This window comes from Monodon monoceros, unplaced genomic scaffold (genome assembly GCF_005190385.1).
Source record: "Monodon monoceros isolate NGI ecotype Baffin Bay Population unplaced genomic scaffold, NGI_Narwhal_1 Super_Scaffold_11, whole genome shotgun sequence".
Lineage (NCBI taxonomy): Eukaryota > Metazoa > Chordata > Mammalia > Artiodactyla > Monodontidae > Monodon > Monodon monoceros.
This window is the reverse complement of record NW_021703767.1, coordinates 81,705,269-81,728,516: the sequence shown is the minus strand read 5'-3', so window position 1 is coordinate 81,728,516 and position 23,248 is coordinate 81,705,269. Positions and strand designations below refer to the sequence as shown.

At 38.4% G+C, this 23,248-nt stretch overlaps 1 protein-coding gene across 3 annotated transcripts in view; it reads left to right on the top strand.

The window, feature by feature from the left end:
• Positions 1 to 23,248, top strand: part of MAP3K13 (mitogen-activated protein kinase kinase kinase 13) — a 164,329-nt gene that overhangs the window by 95,325 nt on the left and 45,756 nt on the right. For all 3 annotated transcript variants that reach the window (XM_029214129.1, XM_029214130.1, XM_029214131.1), the window contains one exon: positions 19,190 to 19,749. In XM_029214129.1, coding sequence (XP_029069962.1) covers positions 19,275 to 19,749 — 475 coding nt within the window. In that variant the 5' untranslated portion in view covers positions 19,190 to 19,274. The remainder of the gene's footprint in view (positions 1 to 19,189; positions 19,750 to 23,248) is intronic.

The window sequence follows — 23,248 nt, the reverse complement described above, 5'->3', positions numbered from 1 at the left end:
TATTCCTTGGAAAATGCCATTTATTTTCTTGCCTTCCATTCTTTTCTTTATGAAATTCTCTTTGATAAGAATGTATGCCTTCTTCCAAGTAGCACTTCTGCCTCGCCCATCCCTCACCCTTTTCCCACTGGTATGACTCTTACTCTTCCTTTAGGGTCCCACTTTGTTACATGAATGTCTCTTCCTTATGAAGCTTTCCTCTGATATTCTCAGTCAGAGTTATCATCGCACCTACTGCCGTGTCATGATCAAATACAGCTCTTGAAGCCTTTCTTAATTCCACCTTGCTTTCTAGTTACTTGTTTACTTGCCTATCTGACACAATAGGTTGTATATTCCTTGAGGGCAGGACTTTCTAAACTGTCTTTATTCCATCATCCATGGCATGGTAACACATTGTCTGGCACATGCTCAGTGCATGTTTACTGAGTGAGTGTCTTAATCTGTACCAGCTGCTATAGCAAAATACTACAGACTGGGTACCTTTTAACAACAGAAATTCATTTCTCACAATTCTAGAGGCTGGAAGTCTGAGATCAGGTGCCAGCATTGTTGGATGAGGGCCCTCTTCTGGGTGGCAGACTTCTCATTTTATTCTCACATGGTGGAAGGGGCTAGGGAGCTCTGTGGAGCATCTTTTATAAGGGCACTAATCTCATTCATGAGGACTCCACCCTCATGACCTGAGTACCTTCCAGAGGCTCCACCTACTAATACCATAATGTTTGGGGGTTAGGATTTCAGCATATGAATTTTGGAGGGACACAGTCAGGCCATAGCAGTGAGTGAATTAGAAAGATAACTCAAGTTCCCTTACAGTATTTTCTTGTGTGTTGTTGTCCCAAAGCACTTAGTTGGGACTTCCCTGGTGGTCCAGTGGTTAAGTGCATTGGTGGTCCAGTGCAGGGGGCATGGGTTCGATCCCTGATCGGGGAAGATCCTGCATGCTGCGTGGCATGGCCAAAAAAAAAAAAGCACTTGGTTGTAATTCCCTAAAGTGAAATAATCAGTTGATCTTATTAGAAATAGTTTCTACTTTAAGAAAGATTTGTGGGAAGAGAGAAATAATAAAAATAGGGCTGTCATTGGGGATGAAGTCCCTTAGAATTGTATAATGTAGTGACCCTAGGTGAAAAAGTAGTGAAAGTCCAGTAGTGGAAAAGTTAAAAAGACTAGAGGGCCCCAGAGTAGTCAGGAAAAATTACCTAAAACGTTTTGAAGTCAGAAAAACAGGAAGCCTAGGGTACCACTTGACTCTCAATTTAGCCATTCCTAGCCTGCAATTTAGTTCTCAACTTTTCTTTTTGTAGTGCCTTCCCTTAATTAAATTATACTGCCGTGTCAAGAAAAGACTTGAAATAAAGCCAGTATAATGGCAGGCCTATTTAGGAGTACGCTACATACATTTTTTTAAGCCCAGGTAAAGCAGTGGTCGTATTTAATTCAATTTAAACATGTACAAAAGAATAAAGACAATCTCTTTGAGCTGATATAGGGTGATTTTAAGGATATATTCTTTTTTCATTTACTTTTTATTGAAGTATAGTTGATTTACAACATTGTGTTAGTTTCAGGTATACAGCAAAGTGATTCAAATATATATATATATGTTTCAAAATATATATATATTTTCAGATTCTTTTCCATTATAGATTATTATAAAATACTGAGTATAGTCCCTGTGCTATATAGTAAATCCTTATTGTTTATCTATTTCATATATGTTGGTATGTATCTGTTAATCCCATACTCCTAATTTTTCCTTCCTCCTCCCAAAATACATTTTTATTCTACCACTTTGACTCTTAAACTAAATCCTAGCTATTGTGAAATTTGAGTCTTTTCTCTTGATTCTGCCTAGTTGTAAGTAAGGAGAGAGAGAAAAAGAGAATAAGTCAGAATCAGAACCTGAATCTACTGGGGTTAAAAAATAATCAGGGGCTTCCCTGGTGGCGCAATGCTTGAGAGTCCGCCTGCTGATGCAGGGGAGATGGGTTCGTGCCCCGGTCCGGGAAGATCCCACATGCCGCGGAGCGGCTGGGCCCATGAGCCATGGCCACTGAGCCTGCGCGTCCGGAGCCTGTGCTCCGCAACGGGAGAGGCCACAATAGTGAGAGGCCCGCGTACTGCAAAAAAAAATAATAATCATACTCTTCTTTGAGTTTCTCTGTGACCACAGCCAATCATGTCTTTACTTTTGTCCCATGGGTAGGCTAATAGAATATATCACTAATCCCAAAACCTGAATTGTACAAGGCGTTGTAAATGGGTTAATTTCCAAGGTACTGGTATAATTGGTGGACCATCCTCACCCTATTGTCATTTCAGTGATTATGAGAAGAAGGCCATTTAGTTGACTAGGTATAAGGATTCTGTGATTCCTCATAGGTATTTATTTATTTATTTATTTTCATATTTTAAATTTTCGTGCTCAATTTATTTCAGTCTAGTGAGGTTGAATTGATGCCCCATTGCAAAATCCATTCTTCTAATGAAACTGCTTGTTTTTATGGGCTCTGCGGAAAAATTCTTCAAGTGAAAGTCATAAACTATACAGTGGAGTGGGATCATCCCAGAGGAGATGTGGGGTATATTCCCACAAAATTTTTATCCACTAAAATAAAGTTTAAAAATTAATATCGAAAGCATGCCTAGAAAGGGAAGAAAATCACGAAAGGACGTTAGAAACCCTAAAGATTTAATCAGAAGGACACTTTGATTTGCCTCAGTAAGTGAGGGAAAGGATACAGGAAGTGATTATGTGTTTGTCTGTGAACCCTCAGGCTATAACTAACGTCTCCTTCCTTAACCATTTTCTGTCACCTCACCCTAGATCTTTACCTCAACCTTCACTCAACACTGATCCTGGCGTAGGAAACTCCAGGAATGGCTTTTAGATTCTAAGGACAAGTAACCTTGACTGTGCTAAACTCTTGCTCATTTTATTCTGTAGACTCATGTTTATTTATTTATTTTTTTTTTGCGGTATGCGGGCCTCTCACTGTTGTGGCCTCTCCCGTTGCGGAGCACAGGCTCCGGACGCGCAGGCTGAGCGGCCATGGCTCACGGGCCCAGCTGCTCCGCGGCATGTGGGATCTTCCCGGACCGGGGCACGAACCCGTGTCCCCTGCATCGGCAGGCGGACTCTCAACCACTGCGCCACCAGGGAAGCCCCCTAGACTCATGTTTATTAACTTTCATTTAGAAACACCCAGAGGTACATCTATCACAAAGGATGTTAAAGGATTCTAAATATAAAAATTAATTCTAATATACGCATGAATGGAAATTTATAAATCTAAAGCAATGTGGTTGCATTTTAACAAAGCTTACCACAACTTACACAACTAACTGGACTTTGTCCGAGGCATCCTAGTAAAAGTGTCAGGAAAAGTATCAGTGTCCTTAGAACACCGATAGTTTCTAAGGAGCCTGTCAGAAGGCTATTGATGTATTCTGGTGATTCTGCCATTGCTCAGGACAGCTTGGGGACTTTGCCTTCAGAATGCCTTTTGCAAATATCAGTATTGGAATTAAAGGGAAGAAAAGAAAAGGGAGAGGTCCCCTCTCCCTCAACCCTTTCCCTGTTAACCACTTTTCTGTTTTCTGTATGGTTATGTCTTTTCTATAAATGTATTTCATATAAATGGACTCATAGAAAACTTTTTAGGAACACGTGATTGAAAACGTACACTTGTAATGAGTTCAAATTTTAATTTCTGAAGGGAAGCAGCTAAATATGTCTAAATTCTATCCTCTGTAATATTAATGTTTGTATTGAGGCACTACGTACTGACTGTTTACTCTCACAAATGGTTGATTATTCTGCATTTATTTTTCTTTCCACTAGAACTGTCTTGTACATTTTTTAACACTTAGGAAAAATATTTAATATTTATTGATATTTATCCTCATCAAGGATCCTTTAGTAGTTTGCAAATTTTAGCTATATATTTGGAGTAGAAATGGAAACTACACCAATGAATAATTAAATGATGGGTTTAGATTACTCTCTAGCACAAAGTCAAAATCACATTCCAAAATAGCGACAGGAGACAGGTGAAAAATGATTGATTTTTGCCAGTGTCAAACTTCTATTCTTGGTAAATCTCAAAATGTCCTATCATACACTTTCTAGAATATCATCTTGATTGAACCATTACTTTAAAAAATTAAAACTGCTGTGCTTCTGTGAGCAAAAACAATATTAAGGAGAAATGTAAAAGTCTAAAGCAATAGGATCTTTCACTAATATGGTTTTAATTACTTCTCTCTTAAAATTGGATATTGGATCCAGAGTCTAGAGTTCCTTGTTCCCCCCTGGAGTCTTTTTTTTTTTTTTTTTCGCGGGCCTCTCCCATTGCAGAGCACAGGCTCCAGACACGCAGGCTCAGTGGCCATGGGTCACAGGCCCAGCAGCTCCGCGGCATGTGGGATCCTCCCAGACCGGGGCATGAACTGGCGTCCCCCGCATCGGCAGGCAGACTCCCAACCACTGCGCCACCAGGGAGGCCCCCCCTGGAGTCTTTATCCTGTTTATCTGTACAGTTTTCTCTGAGAAGTGACAAGAGCTGTTGGTGATTTGGTAGAAACTTCTGGTCCTGTTCAGCCTTCCCTCCATTAGCCCTCCCCTAGTTTTCTGCCTTTCACCTACACTAGTCCTATGATTAGGAACTTTAAGGAATGGTAATTATGAGAAAAATAGCAATCCAATTTCAGTTTTAAAATTCTCCACAAATGACTGTTGCAACTACTTCGGTATTTGAAAATGAATCCTTTGGCTCTTCTAATGATTTTAGACAACTGACTATGGTCCCTTGGAAAATCCTTTTTAAAAATCTCTGCTTTAATTTGATCCTGATGAATAATCATTAGAATGAACTGTACTTAAATCATCTTATTCACAGACATTACTAGAATTTGGTAGCAAACCTGTTATTTTAAAGGCGCTAATGGAGTTCTATGCATTTATCAAATTCCCATGTACAAAGGGAAGCAGTAATCTTTATTAATTCTCATAACAAACAAATCTGTTAATATGAATGAGTCATATGGAGAACTGTTGTCCAACTGAACCTTCTGTGATGATGGAAATGTTCTATTTTGTATTAGCCAGTATGGTTGCCATTACTCACATGTGGCTACTAAGCACTTGAAATGGACTACTGCACCTGAGGAACTGAATTTTTATTTCATTTAATTTTTAATTAATTTTAGGTTAAATATCCTCATATGCCTAGAAGCTACCATATTGGACAATGCAAGTATGGGGGTTTAATATTAAAACAGAATGGAGTAAACCCTGTAGAAAGTGGGCATATTTTAGAATTTTCCACTTGTCTTTATTCGTTGCTAGGAATTTTTACCTTTTGTCCTAAATATAGAACTTAACCTCGAGGTAAAATGTGAGTCTAGTCCATCTTTTCCTTAGATCTTTCTTAATTAAATAGAAGCCCATTATAATATTGACAGTAGGACGTTGTGACTAACATCATGGGCTTGGACTCAACTCGGGCTCAGGCTCTGGAATTGGAGTGGAACTGGGTTCAACCCCTATCTTTACCACTTAGTAGCTGTTTGTGAGTTATTTAAACACTCTATGCCCCAACTGCCTTGACAACTATAGGAGTAATAGTAGTACTTTTCTCAAAGGGTTGTTGTGGGGATTAGAGAAGTTAATATAGGGAAAGTGTTTTGAGCAGCGTTTGGCAATAATCTCAGCAAATTTTAGCTATTGTTATTAATGTATTATTTATCAGATTGCTGTGTGTGTGTGTGTGTGTGTGTGTGTGTGTGTGTGAAGTTCCCTCATCCAAAAAGTAAACTGCATCATCTTACACAGGTCCTGTACTAGGTGCTGAGGCTAGGTAGGGAGGAAAAGAAGAGGGACAAGGTACAGAGATAAATAATACTTGAATTCTACCCCTAGCAAATTTACAAACTAATTAGGATGAGTTGTTTCTCTTTAAAAATAGAAGTATCACCCATTCACTGCTCCCTCCAATTCTAACAATCTCTGTTTCTATCATTCCTAAGCAAGACCTGAAAAAGCAATGCGAAGGTGGCAGAAGGACCCTTGACAACTTCTTGCCTGCCAGGAACAAGCAGGACTTGCCCAGGAACAGTTTGTAGGATCTGCAGCTTTGTGGGAAATTCCACATATATCATTGGAAGTCTGTTACTGATGCTTTTCAATAACTCTATTATACTAAGCTGGCAATGAATTATTTCATTTTCATGTTATATAGTATAAAACAAGTGTGTAATGTGTTATATTCATAGCTCTACTTCAGTTATATTTCACTGTCCAACTAAACAGTCCAAACACTAACAGTAAATTTAATGGGAAAAGAGAACTTTCATAATATAATTTCAAAATATAACATCAAAAAGATTTTCCTTCCACTCTCACCTGCTTAGAGCCCTGAGCAGTAGCTCCTGACAACAATTCTTACTAAGCCGTACACTATCCATCATTTCCCTACGGCTGCCATATATTTTAATAGTGACAGCATCAAGATACTACTTCATAGCTTGAAAAGCACTTTCATGTACTTTACCTCATTTAATACTCATATAAACCACATGAGGAAGCCCATTTTTTCAGAACCCCTGTGTAGCAAGCTGCCTCCACTCTAAGTAGTTAATCACAATGTGGATAACATTTAGTTTTCTTTGATGAAATGCGTTTTTTGGAACATAGTACATGGTAGTAAGACTTGTAGATGACCTGAATATAATAAATAGTATTTTATATATTTAGAGGGGAAAATATTCCGCATACTTCAGCCCAGGCAGAAAGAACAGATTGTCCAGTGGTACCCAACTGCTATAGAGCCCATAACTGACACCGAAGTTCAAGTTTCCCACCAAACTGAAAGATCCAGGAGCCAGAGGGAGACCTCTTACTAGCAGGGGCTTAACTCTCTGCTCATTGCATTTCCAGGTTTGGCCATCATGTCTCTGCCTTTAGCAGGAGGATCTGCACTGGTCTGGCGCTTAGAATCAGATCCATTTTCAGTCCTTCTCAGAGCACTCTGCTCTGTGCCTCTGAAGGCTGCATTAATGGACTTCCTTGCCTTCTTGTTTTCTATTGGGTTCAACCAATGGGAAGCACCTGCAGGGTCTCAGAGAGCAAGAGGAGTGTGAGGTTGGGGTTCAATATTAATTCCCCTGGCTCCCTCCCTATCAGGTCATTAAACTTTGGTTGCATCCCTCTCCCAAAGCCACAGCTCTTGTTGGATGACTTTCTTCTATAGTTACGCTCTCCAGGTTCTGGCAATAATTTTTTCCCCTGCTCAGTTAACAGCCTTTTGACTGTTACTAGCTTTGGGGAATGGCACCATCCCTGTTGCTTTTCCTGCCCCCACCTTTGTAAGTAGTCTCATACATTCTTGTCATTTGCCCCATTTGAGTGTGGCATCTCTTTCTTGCCAGGGTCTGGGCTAACACAGGGTCCTGCACCAACTTCAGTGTTAGTGCCTGCTTCTGCTGCTCGCTCATCATACAGACTTCAGAAAACCTTAATTCAGAAAAATGATTATGACAGCCTAAGAAAGCTTCCTTCAGTTCAACCCCTAGTACATTTGGAATATGAATTAACCTCTAATTAGATTCTGCTTATTTTTTCTTTAGAATCATGCCCAGTCTACAAAGGAAGATACATATGACATAATAAACAAATGTTAACATTAATATTTATTAATACATTGACATCACGATGTTATTAAGAAGTAATTATTAGATATGTTTTTATTCTCAACATCAAGTTAATTACTCGTGCTACTTGTACTCTCTCCTAGTTAGGGGTTTATTAATCTCTCAACATCTATAATTCTTCAAACTACATCCAAAAAACTTTTTTTTTTGCAAACTAGACAAAGCATGGCGACTTATGAGAGTGGGTCAAAGTGGTCTTAGGGCCTGAGGTCAATGAATAGTGGTGTCAAATCCCGCAGGCTGGGGCCATTACTTATTTCTGGGCTAAGCTGTTCTGCTTAACTCCTTGGAAATAAATGGTCTTTTCATTATAAAATGAAAATAGCCATCCTCTGGGACAACTTTAAGTTTCCCTTTTTCTGTGGTTATATCCCTGGAATGACCAAGGACAAAACTGTTGTAAAATATATGTACTCATTTGATCTTACTCCTTTAACAATATGGATATTATTATTAATAAAGAATATACTCTTATTTTAGAATAAAATGTTTATTAATTTAAAGTATAAATAGCAAAACCTTATTAAGTGCTTACTTTGTACCAGGTTATATGTTAAGCACTCTGCAAGTGTTATCTTATTTAGTCCTCATTACAACCCTATGAGGTAGATACACTTATTATCCAAGTTTTTGACTGCAAAAACTGAGACACACAAAGATAAGGAACTTCCCCATGGACAGAATCAGTATTCAAACCAGAGAGTTTGAATCTAGAGCACACATTTTACTTCAATGTTCAATTTATCACTTAAGGACTATTTTTTATGATTTTTCTAAGCTTGTGGGAAGTTGCTATTGTACAAAGTTCTCTAGGCCTAGAGCCACAACAAACTTTTTAGACTTTGCCCTAGGGATGAGGTCTTCATAAAGAAAGTGAAGGCAAGCTGCCTGAAAACTATAATGTTTCCAGGAAGGTGGGTGAGACAAGAGTAGAATTAAGTAGTTCCTGAAAGACAGAATGTCTTCATGTGTACATAACGTGATGTAGAAACATGTCGATCTCTAGGCAAGAAAATTCCATACTCCCCTTTGGGAACACAGTTCTGCAGTGGTTCTCCTGTGTTCTAATTGCTCTTCTGTTTAAAACATAAGCAGTCTTTTCCCAGAGATATTTTTTTGAATCAATAAAATTATCTCCTAATTTAATATAGCAATGTTAAAACCATGGGAATTACATACTTTTTTCTCCCAAATATTAGAACTACATAGTATTAATATTCTCCCAAATATTATAGTTACATAGAGCCTTCCTTTTTTCTTTCAATTTAATTGAAACCTGGAATGTAAAAATAACTGCTGTAATTAAATCAAAGACAAAGGAAATTAAATATGAAAAAGAAGTTGCATACGTTTGGGATTTTCCTCTCTTGTTTTCCATATTCCTTTTGCCCTTTTGACCCAGTATCTCTCTGTTTATTGATACTTTGTGCTTTCATTTATAATTTCAAATGAACATTACAAGCTAAATGTGCCTCAATTTCTATGTACATTGATCTCTCTCTTATCCCACTTTTGTCATTTTTCCACTTTCTTTTTTTTTTTCCCCACTTTCTTTAAGAAAGCTCATTTGTCTTCCTTTTGCCCTTCCTTTCATGCCCCTTGCTCTCACATATATATTGAGCATATTAACGTATATCTTTTCATTCTAGTTTTTCTAGTTAAAGCTTTGGATAGATAACAAGTCTTGAGGATTTGCTGTGTGCTAGATAAGTGCATTATATATGCATTATCTCATATAATCATCTAATCTCTTCTATGAGTTGGATTCTGTTGTTATCACCACTTATAGATAACGAAATTGAGGCTTAGAGAGAAAGATCAAGTTAATGATTAGTATTTGAATCCAGGTCTATCTTTGTCCAGTATCTCCCCTCTTAGCCCCTCACAGTGTTGCTCTCTATATGATGAAGTGCATAGAAGGTTCTGAATTGGTTGATTGGGAAACAATATGAAAGTGTGCATTATAGCCCAAATTGTAAAACATAACTTAAATTTTAAATAGTAATTTTAAAATAATTTCAATGGTCATTTCAACTGTTCTCCTGAACTATTTATCTTAAGGAGAGTCATAGATTTCCCCAAAAAAGAGGGGAAAGGCACAAAATAACAGGAAAGGAAAAAAAGAAAAGGGACTAGCTTTTATTGAGTGCTTACTGTATACTTGGTGCTGTTATCAGGGACCAGCTCAAGTTCACAGTTCTATCTATGTATTCTATAATCCTCCTTTATTAAAAAAAATTAGGGTATTTCTCTATCTCCTACTTTTCCATGAATATCTTGCTCACAGTTCCTAAAGATAATTCTTTACGAAAGGTTGTTTTTGTGATCCTAAATGCAAGAGTTTCAGTGCATTAGTGTGTAATTCATCTGACCTTAGAACTTGGAAATAATCAAGATATAATTAGATATGCCTTTGTCTCTTCATCTGTCTTAAGTTTCAGTTCTCTTATCTAGATTATTCTGCCTTTTGAATATGATTCTTACTAGTAGAAAAGGTAAAAACAAAATAAGAGTCATCAGCTTTTGTTTCCTCATTGTCATCTGTTTTTTATTCATTTTTCTTTTTGTTTTGAATTTATAAATGATTCTTATGCCTATTCGCAAGCCTCAGCACACATTGACGATTAGTTTTCCTGACCATGTCCTTAACATCGCATATCATTTTTCAAATACGCAAATGTAGTAAAGATGGCTCGTTCATCTATGTGTTTAAAGCAACAAAGATTTGGATTGAAAACTTCTGATTAAATAAGTGATGGATGCTAAGACTAGAAATTTAGGAAAATATAGAAAATTTTAAAAAACAACAGTGATGGGCTTCCCTGGTGGCGCAGTGGTTGAGAGTCCGCCTGCTGAGGCAGGGGACATGGGTTCGTGCCCTGGTCCGGGAAGATCCCACATGCCACAGAGCAGCTGGGCCCGTGAGCCATGGCCGCTGAGCCTGCGCTTCCGGAGCCTGTGCTCCACAACGGGAGAGGCCACAACAGTGAGAGGCCCGTGTACCACAAAAAAAAAAAAAAAACAACAGTGATAACCACTGTTGACCTTTTAAACCTATTTTCCTGTTTTCTTGAAAGGCTTCTATAATTATTTTTATACTCATTCATATTAAATATTTAAGGGCATATATGTCTGTATCTTATTTTTTAAGACATTTTAAGCAGATTTATTTAGTTACTAATTTTCTTCCTCATATAGCAAGTCAGATTTAAGTCAGAAAATGATTCTACTCTGGAATATTAACACTTAATATATATTATTTATCATAGATTTATGGAGGTTATAGAGAAACCATTCCTTTGGTCAAGAAATTTGTTTGGCCTTTGACTGAAGGTATATTTGAAGCCCCACAAGTTGCTTTTTTTTTATAAGATCATAGTCTGTAACTCTGAAAATGAAACATCTTTATTCATTTTATTTTTTTTATTTAATTTTTTAACATCTTTATTGGAGTATAATTGCTTTACAATGGTGTGTTAGTTTCTGCTTTATAACAAAGTGAATCATTTATACACATACGTATATTCCCATATCTCTTCCCTCTTGCATCTCCTCCCTCCCACCCTCCCTATCCCACCCCTCTAGGTGGTCACAAACCACCTAGCTGATCTCCCTGTGCTATGCGGCTACTTCCCACTAGCTATCTATTTTATGTTTGGTAGTGTATATATGTCCATGCCACTCTCTCACTTTGTCGCAGCTTACCCTTCCCCCTCCCCATATCCTCAAGTCCATGCTCTAGTAGGTCTGTGTCTTTATTCCCATCTTACCCCTAGGATCTTCATGACCTTTTTTTTTTTTTCCTTAGATTCCATATATATGTGTTAGCATACAGTATTTGTTTTTCTCTTTCTGACTTACTTCACTCTGTATGACAGACTCTAGGTCCATCCACCTCACTACAAATAACTCAATTTCGTTTCTTTTTATGGCTGAGTAATATTCCATTGTATATATGTGCCACATCTTCTTTATCCATTCACCTGTTGTTGGACACTTAGGTTGCTTCCACGTCCTGGCTATTGTAAATAGAGCTGCAATGAACATTTTGGTACATGACTCTTTTTGAATTATGGTTTTCTCAGGTTATATGCGCAGTAGTGGGATTGCTGGGTCATACGGTAGTTCTATTTGTAGTTTTTTAAGGAACCTCCATACTGTTCTCCATAGTGGCTGTATCAATTTATATTCCCACCAACAGTGCAAGAGTGTTCCCTTTTCTCCACACCCTCTCCAGCATTTATTGTTTCTAGATTTTTTGATGATGGCCATTCTGACCGGTGTGAGATGATATCTCATTGTAGTTTTGATTTGCATTTCTCTAATGATTAATGATGTTGAGCATTCTTTCATGTGGTTGTTGGCAATCTGTATATCTTCTTTGGAGAAATGTCTGTTTAGGTCTTCTGCCCATTTTTGGATTGGGTTGTTTGTTCTTTTGTTATTGAGCTGCATGAGCTGCTTGTAAATTTTAGAGATTAATCCTTTGTCAGTTGCTTTAAAACCTACATTATAAAGTTATTTTAACTTTAGTCATAGTTGTATTTATAGGTAGTAATATTCATTAAGTAATCTGTCAACATGGAGGTTGCCTGTTTGTAATTTTTATTTTTTGCTGGCTCCAGCATACTTTAATATTATTGGATGAAATGTTATAAAGAAGATGGGACAAGGTAGGTCAGTGGATTTGGTTGATGTGAGGTTATTATCGTCCTTTCAAATAGGGATTTCAGTAGAGGGTTCACAGTTAGGAGAGCAAGTTAGGGGTAAAGGTGCAACTGTAGGCCACTATTCTGATCTGATTAATTTTGCAATTCCATTAGAAAAAGCAATCTAATTTTTTTAAAGTTCAAATCAAGATCTCCGTGTTAGACCTCTATCCTAGAAAGATCATTTTTTATGTGATTACTATGAACAAGTAACTTAATCCCAGTTTTAAAATGGGAATGATGCCCTAACAGCAGAAATCTCACTTGTGCTCTAAATACTGCTATGTGAATTTTAGAGAAATAACCAGAAAGTTAGGATAGCAGCATTGTGTTCATTTTAAGGCAAGAAAATGCCAAGTAATGATAAGGCAGCTTGGGAAGAGGTGAGCATCAATCAAGAAATCTCAGCAAAATAAGACTTACTTTCAAGTTTTATTCAATTTTAGTCATACTGAAAACTTTGTGAGGCAAAATTTTCCAAAATCTTTGATTTATTCATATTTATGATGTAAAACTCAAAATCTGATCTATTATAAGTTTATTCTCTATTAGCAACATGGGGAAATTGTATTATATAATAAAAACACAAGAACTCAAGGGCCATTTGGCCACATGACCGCTTCCACTCGTCTTTTTCTCTGTGCCGAACCCATCTTGGCATGAAGCCAAGGTAATTTCCAGAAATTGGCAGTGCGCTGCCAAATGCACATCTGCTGCTGTCTCCAACCCTTGCCTACTAATTTTGCACAAACCACTTCCTCCTTTTGAGGGCAAGGGAAGTGTGCCCAAAGGGCAGAGACGGAAGCACCACCTTGTGCTCCTGGCAGATTCAGGAGCCCTTGTAAGGGAAGCAGCAGCATCACCTCACCTGCAGCCTTGCCCATAGACCTTCCTACTGATAAGGGTGACACGCCAACCTTGCCCCTTTGCCCCTCTGCTCTTCCTTATCTTTTTCCATTTGACTCTCAGTGTTTAAAATTCTTGCCTCATCTCCTTTCTATCCCCTTCTAATGAATTCTAGCTTTGACTTCTCATGAATTAAAATATCCAAACAGTCAGTTCCCAAAAGGGTACCTGAGCCAAATCTGGACAGAGAGGGAGGAACTGAGAGGACAAAGACAGAGGCAGAGATGGTGGGGCTGCTTGTGTTCCCTTAGGTTCCACTTACCAGCTCCTTCACTGTGCAGTGTGGCAGTGTGTGGGTGTACGTACAAACACAGGTAAAATTTAGATATTTTTATCCTCCTACACTCTTACATGTAGAGTCAGCTCTGATCATATTTGAATATAGCCATGGTGATGATTTCTTTCCCTTTGTTCTTGTGCTTCTCCATTTCTCTGCATTTGTTGGTTGTGATTGGTCTTGATATTCTTGGTGAGCAGAGGAAAACCTCTCTGACTACATATCTTTATACACACCTTGAGGTTTCCATCACCTCTGCCCAGTCTCAGAGCCGCTGAATCACCAATAGCTGGGTGCCCTTCACACCTCTGTTAACAGGTGCAGGGCCACCCCTCTAAATGGGTGCTTGTGCTTCTTTGGGTGTAGCTTTAGTGCACCTAGAATAACACAATGAATTATTATCGTTTTTGTCATCAATGGTCATGCTATCATGGCTATTTGTTTCTGTTTGTTTGAATAAACAACCAGACTAGGGGAAGATCATAGGTTGAAGAAAGAGGACTCATTCTATCTCTGACACTAATTAGTTGTATTGAGCGAGTCAGCAATCTCTCTGGGATTTGATTCTCATATGTAAAACAAGTGGGTTGGACTATATTCCTTGAAGGTCCTGTTATTCCTTGATGTCTTAAATATCAAACTGAATGTGATGACCGTGCTGACGTTCTCTTCTTTAGACTCATTCCCAGTGCCTGTGTGAACAGGTCCACTTCATGTATACCATTAACCTCTTAGAAATGTGAAGAGATGGGAGTTCCCTGGTGGTCTAGTGGTTAGGATTCTGCACTTTCACTTTCATGGCCCAGGTTCAACCCCTGGCTGGGGAAATGAGATCGGAGACGTGGCCAAAAAAAAAAAAAGAAATGGGAAGAGATTACAAAACAAACACATGTTTTTCTAACTTTTTGTATATGAGCTCATTTCAATATGAGGTCATCAGGGAGAAGAAACTCAGAATAAAAATGGACAAAATGCAAATTTACCAGGAATTAATATAAAATCCTGTAGTTGGGTTCAAAGAACAAATTGCACAAATAGGTGTTTGGCTGACATTCACATATACATTTGGGTATTTGCATTATCAAGTCTGACGTGAGCCAACAGCATAATATATGCCCTGTGCTGTAAAGGATCCCAACAGCAAAGACAGACTGGAAGCAACTTTACTAAGGCAGTGGCCAAGTCTGAAAATATGAAGTCAGCAGTCTTGAAAGAGATCAGGCAGAGCAAGGTCAGAGAGACCAAAGGCAAGAGAGAGCTCAAGTTTGTGGCAGGAGGTCAGCAAGAAAGCAAAATGAGGGGATCAGTAATGTCAGAGCTTAGAGATGAGTAAAAAAGAAGGAAGTGGAGAGGATTGGGGTGGGGAATGGCAGTCAATTCAGCAAACAGCTGTTGCTGTAGCGAAGGGTTCCAGCTTTTCTTTTTCTTTCTTTCTTCCTTTTCCCCAACATTATAGTCCCAGGCAGCTTCCCAGCCCCTAAATTTCTCCATGCCCTAGAATTTGTCCCTCTTAACCTAACCTCAAACAGTTAAAGTTTTCTGATTTGTTTAAAGGGAAGAATTATCTGCATTATTTCATGAGCTTTCAGAGCCCGTATGTGAAGCAGCTACCTTTATTGCACACTACTCTCCAACCTTGGCTGGCTCTTTCCTTATTTCCGGGTGATCAGCCCTCCCACACATGCCCTGGTCGTTTATTCCCTGCCTCTGCTAATGCTCTTGTTCTTTCCTGACTTCCTTTCCTCTGTCAGTTTCAAACACATCTTCCTTGTAAAGGTTTACCTCAAGTCCAGTCAGCCCAATCTACCTTCTCCTGCCCCATTCTTGTTCCCTTCTCCCACAGCCTGTAGAACAGAATATGGCTCGTATGTCATGGGGGTGGGAGTGGGCAGGAGGTAGTTCCCTCGGTGTAATTATTAACTGTTTAAGTAGTGTATAAGCTTTGAAAAGAAGAAACTATGTCCTACAGAGACCACATGGTATAGGAGAGAGTTTGGAATTAGGAAAAAAAAAAATGGTATTCAGTCCTGGCTCTGTGACCTTTGGCATATACCTCTCTCTAGGCCTCCGTGTCCTTCTGGGAAAAACAGGGATAACCATTCCATGCTCTGGCTTCCTTAAACAGGCAATCAGGTGTTTAGGTCAAGGTCACAGGAAAAGTACTCTAAGAAAGTGAAGGGTTATCTTAAGAGGTGCCTTGTAAAAAAAAAGGCAAGGGAATTTGAGAATCTGAATTCTGAGTTAGATTTTAATTCCTGCTCTACCGCTTACTCAATATGTGGCCTTAGAAGTTTCTTACTTCTCTCAAATGAAAATGACACTATCACAAAGATTATGGTGTTGATGCTGGTTTATATGCCAATTTCTAAGAGCCAGCTGTCAAATATTTAGTAACTTTGCAAGCAGGTTGTTAAGCTTGAAATCTGCCTTGGTGGGAGTATTTATACCAGGGAAATGGACAAACACTACAAATCGGATTGTTGGGTTTTTTTTATTCTGGAGAGTAAACACATCGGTGATTATGTAAACGGGGCTCTGTAAATTGTAAAGCCCTTTGTCTTCCTTACCATTAAAAGTAGCAATGGTGGGCTTCCCTGGTGGCGCAGTGGTAGGGAGTCCGCCTGCCGATGCAGGGGACGTGGGTTCGTGCCCCGGTCCCGGAAGATCCCACATGCTGCGGAGCGGCTAGGCCCCTGAGCCATGGCCGCTGAGCCTGCGCGTCCGGAGCCTGTGCTCCGCAACGGGAGAGGCCATGGCAGTGAGAGGCCCGCGTACCGCAAAAAAAAAAAAAAAAAAAGTAGTAATGGTAATAGTAATGTCCTGTACCCATAGAACCTAGCCTAGTGCGTGGTTCTAGCATTTATTTAATAAAAACATTTTTAATTTAACTTGGTACTGCTCCTAGCATGCATTTAATAAAAATGTTTTTAATTTAACTTGGTTTCACCTTTGTATTATTTTGATACTTCTGTCCCTGAGCTAAAGAAGCTCCCATGTTTACCTCTCTTTAAATTCCTCTCTATAAAGTGTCTTTTTATTTTTTTTGTTTTTCCTTTTTGGCCACACCGCCCACGGCATATAGGATCTTAGTTCCTGGACTAGGGGTGGAACCCGTTCCCCCTGCAGTGGAAGTGCAGAGTCTTAACCACTGGACCGCCAGGGAAGTCCCTAAAATGTCTTTTTAAAATCAGATAACATAAATAAAAATCTGGTTCAGTGCATGAAACACACAGTAGGCGTTAAACCGTCTACATTTATGAGCTAATTATCTTCTTTCTAAAACTTCTTCTCTTCTGATATTTCATATCTCAGTTAATGACATTGTCCATCTATCCATTATCCCAAGTTAGTTTTCTGAAAGTATTCCTCTCCTGTCCTTTTCCTCACCCACCCCCATGTTTTATCAATCACTAGATCTTACCAGCTTTACCTCTTAAAACCTGTCCCCTCGTCTTCATTCATTGCCATTGCTACTGCCTTGGTGTCCTCATCATTTCTTACTTGATCTCTTCCTCCTAACTGATATCTTGACCGTCAGTCATTCTCCTTCAATCCAACCTCTATTTCTATGGGTATGATTTTAAATTACAAATCTGACCAAATCACTCCCTTGCTTAAAATTCCTTAATGACTCTCTGTTGTCTTGAGGATAAAATCTAAAAGCTTTAGCTTGCCATACAGGTCCACCATATTCTGACCTTGGCCCACCTTTTACAAGAGTTATCTCCTACTGCTCCCCATTACTACCTGGAACACCTAGTCTCACTTCCCTAGCAATCCCTGGTCTCAGTAATGAAGATGAGAAATTAATAACATAAGAATGGTCTATTTTTATTTGTAACCCCCAATATAGGATACTGTGGCTCCCCATCACCTTCAGAATAAAATCCAAATCTCTTAGCCTAGCATACTTACAATCTAGCCCCTGACTCTCTCCAATTCTTATCTTTCTCTGTATATATACATATAACCTACATTCCAGCCACTAAGATATCTCATCTGTTCCATATTTTCATCCCTCCGTGCCCTCGTTCACACTTTCTCCAAACCTGTAGTACCCTCTTCCTCTTCTTTCACTCACTCCTTTCCTGCCTGCCCGATGAATTTCTACACTTCCTTCAAACAAATCAGTAGTTACCACCTTTGGGCAGCTATCCCTGAAACTATCCCTCCCTCTTCTGTGCTCCCAGAGCACTTGGTTAAGCAGTGTACAGTCAATCTTTGTTGGTCTGTCTTTTGCCCCCTCTGCAAGATCATCTTTATCCCGTGGCCTCTAGCACATCCTTGATGCTTAATACAGAGTGAAAGAAGGAAGGGCTATTATATAGGGATTTGCAAAGAAAGTAAATTTCTGATAAGAGACATGCATTGAATAAGTTTAAGATTGATTTTGCATGATCTGGTGAATCTAGAACAATTCTATGTCTTTATTTTCAGGGGGTAGGTGGCTCTGAGAAATTGGTGCTAATGGACAGATCAGAAGCAAAGAATAAGTTTAAAGAGCTGCGGCTTGGTCACATTGGTCCAGATTTGGTGCAGTACAGTAAAACAAAATTTACATCTTAGGAATTTATCTGTCACATACACAAGACATTTATCTACGTGCCTTAATGAATGCCTTAGAAAGTAAAGCAAGGTGCCAGTGGACAAGACACTAAAGCAAACAGAAGATATCAGCAGTGACTTATAATAACACAGAATGTAGTTTCTAACAAAAATATATTTATACCTTTGGGAAGAGAAACAATTTTTTTCTGATTATAAATATAATATATATTTCTTAGTCTGTTCAGGCTGCTATAACAAAAATACCACAGACTAGATGGCTCAGACAACAAACATTTTTACTTCTGACAGTTTTTTGGAGGCTGAGCTGAGATATCCAAGATCAAAGCACTCACAGATTTGATAATCTGGTGAGGGCCTGCTTCCTGGTTCATAGACAGCCATCTTCTCACTGTGTCCTCACATGGAAGAAGAGGGAAGGGAGTTCTCCGGGGTCTTTTTTATAAGGATTTAGTATAAATGGGATTTTACTAATCCCATTCATGAAGGCTCCACCATCATGACCTAATCACATCCCAAAGGCCCCCACCTCCAAACAGCATCACAAATGAGTTTCAACATGTAAATTTTGGGGGGACACAACCATTCAGTCTATAGAAACATATTAATGCAAAATGCTTAGAATATCTCGAAAAACACAACATAAATCCCTCCCAAATCTAACCACCTAGAATTAACTGTTGTTAATTCTTTGGATGTATCCTTCCAGTCTTTTTTTCTTGTATATGTGTTTGTGTATCCTTTTAAATAATAAAAATTTTAAATGGCTTACATTGTATATATTTTTCTAACCTATTTTTATATTAATATGTCATGAACATTTTCTCATGTTAGTAAATACTCTTCTACAACATGATTTTTAACTGCTGCACAGTATTCCTTCATATGGATGAACACCACTGTTTATAATCAATCCCCCTTGTTTCAATGTTTTTATTATTATAAACGGAAGTGTAGTGGTGTGGATGACTAAAGAAAGGGTGATCTCACGACCTCCTCCTGTTTTCCCCAGGTTCTGAAGCCCCCTCTTACATCAGAACTCTTTTCTAATGATCCTCTGAGTGTCATCTCAGGACCCTGGGCACACTCATGGCACGATGGCCAACCCTCAGGAGCACCTGAGCTGCTCCCCTTCCCCACACTTGCCTTTGAGTGAAAACAAAACCTTCAATGGACTACAAGATGACATCGCACCTATGCGAAGCCACCCTTCACCCAAGCTTCTTAAGGACCAGCAGGAAAAGGGGGTGGTGCAAACAGAGCTAAATGAGGGCATGAACAGCCCCATCACCACAACAGTGTTGACAAGCGTAAGCGAGGATTCCAGGGACCAGTTTGAGAACAGCGTTCTTCAGCTAAGGGAACAAGATGAATCAGAGATGGCCATGTCTCACGGGAACAGCAACACTGTGGATGGAGAGGGCACGAGTGGAACCGAAGACATCAAGATTCAGTTCAGCAGGTCGGGCAGCGGCAGTGGTGGGTTTCTTGAAGGACTATTTGGATGCTTAAGGCCTGTATGGAATATCATTGGGAAGGCATATTCCACTGATTACAAATTGCAGCAGCAAGGTAAGCTAGAGTATGGACCTGGAAGATATTTCCTGTGTAAACGCACTACCACCATTAACTGCATAACCTTTGATAAATTAAAGACCTAGTGCCAGAAGAATACCCCATATCAATTTCCTATAGACCTTCTGAATGGAACAGATTGACATATGGTTGGTCTTTTTTGGTCGAAGCCCACCTTTTGTGGTTGTACAGTCCAGTGGTGTCCAGAGTAGAGTACATATAAGACAATCCATGACGTTGTGAGGAAGATGTTGGAGCTTCTGTTCCTTTTATCTCATCATTTTAAATTTTCTATTTTCATGCATGTTTTCATATATATTTGGTATTTTAATAAAGTTTTACAGATATATAATTTATAAATAAATCACATAGTGAGTGCATATTCAAAAATTTTATTGACAGTTTTTACAGTCAAAAAGTCGGATGGTCACTGGACTAATTCAAAACCAGACGGAAGCCACATGGTACTGCCCCTGAAGATTGCAGGCCTGCCTTAGGTAGTAGTAAAAAGGAATTTTTTTATCTTACAGTCAGGCACAGAAAGCTCACATTTTGAGGAAAGAACAAAATATCTAACCATTCTTGAGAAACATTATTATTTCGAGATCCCACAGCTTTTTAAAAAGTAAAAATTTAACTCCCATCATTGTGTAGTATGTATATTCATATACTCCAATTCAAGCCTTATGCTTTTGAAGTAAAGAGAACACATGGCACTAGTGTCCTTTATAACTTCATTTATATTGTTGAAACAATTTTTTCCTGAGAACAAAAGTAATATATATAGAAATTTTGGAACATACAAGTAAGTTCCCCCCCAAAAATTAAAATAATCTATGATTCTCCCATCTCCTGACAATAACCACCATTAGTGTTTTTGGTATATGTTAGTCTATACATGTGTGTATGTGTGCTTAAAAAAAGCCATGCTGTTCTGTAACACTTTTTTACTTCATACTGTGAACATTTCCTGTATCATGAAATATACTTTTTCAGCATCATTTTTAATGGCTGCATAATATTAAATTGTGTTAACATACACAGTTCAAGTAATTGTAATTAAGTAATCCTCTGTTTTTTTCCTTGTAATGAGAACTCTTAGGGTTTACTGTCTTAACAACTTTCATGCATTAACATAAACAGTGTTCATTATATTTATCAAGTTGTACACCACATCCCTAGTACTTACTTATCTTATAACTGGAAGTTTGTACCTTCTGACTGCCTTCATCCAATTCCCCCTCCCCTACTCACCACTTCTGGTAACCACAAATCTGATCTCTTTTTTTGTGAGTTTATTTTTGAAGTATAATTGACCTACAACACTATATTAGTTCCTGGTACACAACATAGTGATTTGACATTTCTGTACATTTCAAAATCATCACCATGATTAGTTACTGTCACCATACAAAGATGTTACATAATTATTGACTATATTCCCCACACTGTACATTTCATACCCTTGACTCATTTATTTTGTACTAAAAGTTTGTACCTCTTAATCTCCCTCACCTACTTCTCCCCTCCCCCCTCCCTCCTTCCCTCTGACAACCACCTGTTTGTTCTCTGTATCTATGACTCTGTTTCTGTTTTATTGTGTTTGTTCATTTGTTTTGTTTTTTAGATTACACATTTAAGTGAAATCATATAGTATTTGTCTTTCTCCATCTGACTTATTTCACTTAGCTTAGTGTCCTCTAGGTCTGTCCATGCTGTCACAAATGGCAAGATTTCATTCTTTTTTATGGCTGAGTAATATTCCTGTGTGTGTGTGTGTGTGTGTGTGTGTGTGTGTGTGTGTGTGTGTACACCACACCTTTTTTGTCCATTCATCTACCGATGGGTACTTAGATTGCTTCCATATCTTGGCTATTGTAAATAATGCTGCAGTTAATGTAAGAGTGCAGATATCTTTTCTAAAGAGTGGGGTTTTTTTGGGTTTTTTAAATTTTTTATTTTTTATACAATTTTTAAAGATTGCTTTCCATTTACAGTTATTACAGAATTTTGGTCATATTCCCCATGTTGTACATTACATCCTTGAGCCTATCTTACACTGAGTAGTTTGTACCTCCCATTCTCCCACCCCTCCCTCCCTCCCCACTGGTAACCACTGGTTTGTTCTCTATATATGTGAGTCTGCTTTTTTGTTATATTCACTAGTTTGTTGTATTTTTTAGGTTCCACATATAAGTGATATTCTACAGTATTTGTCTTTCTCTAACTTATTTCACTAGCATAATGCCCTCCATATCCATCCATTTGCCGCAAATGGCAAAATTTCGTTCTTTTTTATGGCTGAGTAGTATTCTGTTGTGTGTGTGTGTGTGTGTGTGTGTGTGTGTGTGTGTGTTTGTGTATCCAATCTTGTCCACTCATCTGTTGATGGACACTTAGGTTGTTTCCATATCTTGGCAATTGTAAATAATGCTGCTATGAACATTGGGGTGCATGTATCTTTTCAAATTAGTGTTTTTGGTTTTTTCTGATATATACACAGGAGTGGAATTGCTGAGTCATATGGTAGTTCTATTTGTAGTTTTTTGAGACACCTCCATACTGTTTTCCACAGTGGCTGCACCAGTTTACATTCCCACTAACAGTGAACAAGGGTTCCCTTTTTTCACATCCTCGCCGACATTTGTTGTGTTCTTTTTGATGATAGCCATTCTTTCTGACAGGTGTGAGGTGATATCTCATTGTGGCTTTGATTTTCATTTCCCTGATGATTACTGATGTTGAGCATCTTTTCATATGCCTGTTGGCCATTTTCTTTTCCTCTTTGGAAAAATGTCTGTTTAGTTCTTCTCCCCATTTTTTAATCTGGTTGTTTTTTTGATGTTGTGTTGTATGAGCTATTTATATATGTTGGATATTAATCCCTTATCAGCCATATCATTTGCAAATATTTTCTCCCATTCAGTGGGTTATCTTTTTGTCTTGTCAGTGGTTTCCTTTGCTGTGTGAAATCTTTTAAGTTTAATTAGGTCCCACTTGTTTATTTTTGTTTTCATTTCCTTTCCTTTAGGAGACAGATCCAAAAAAAATATTGCTGCAGTTTATGTCAAAGAGTGTTCTGCATATTTTCCTCTAGGAGTTTCATAGTATCTGGTCTTACATTTAGGTCTCTAAAGAGTGTTTTTGTTTTTTTTAGATAAATACCCGGGAGTGGAGTTGCTGAGTCATGTGGTAGTCCTATATATAGGTCTATTTTTAGTTTTTTGAGGTATCTCCATACTGTTTTCCATAGTGGCTGCACCAATTTGCATTCCCATCACCGGTACCCAAGGGTTCCCGTTTCCCTACATCCTGGCCAACACTTGTTATTTGTTGTTTTTTTGATAATAGCCATTCTAGCAGGTGTGAAGTGATATCTCACTGTGGTTTTCATTTGCATTTTCCTAATAATTAGTGATATGGAGCATCTTTTCATGTGCCTGATAGCCATTTGTATGTCTTCTTTAGATAAATGTCTGTTCAGATCCTCTACCCA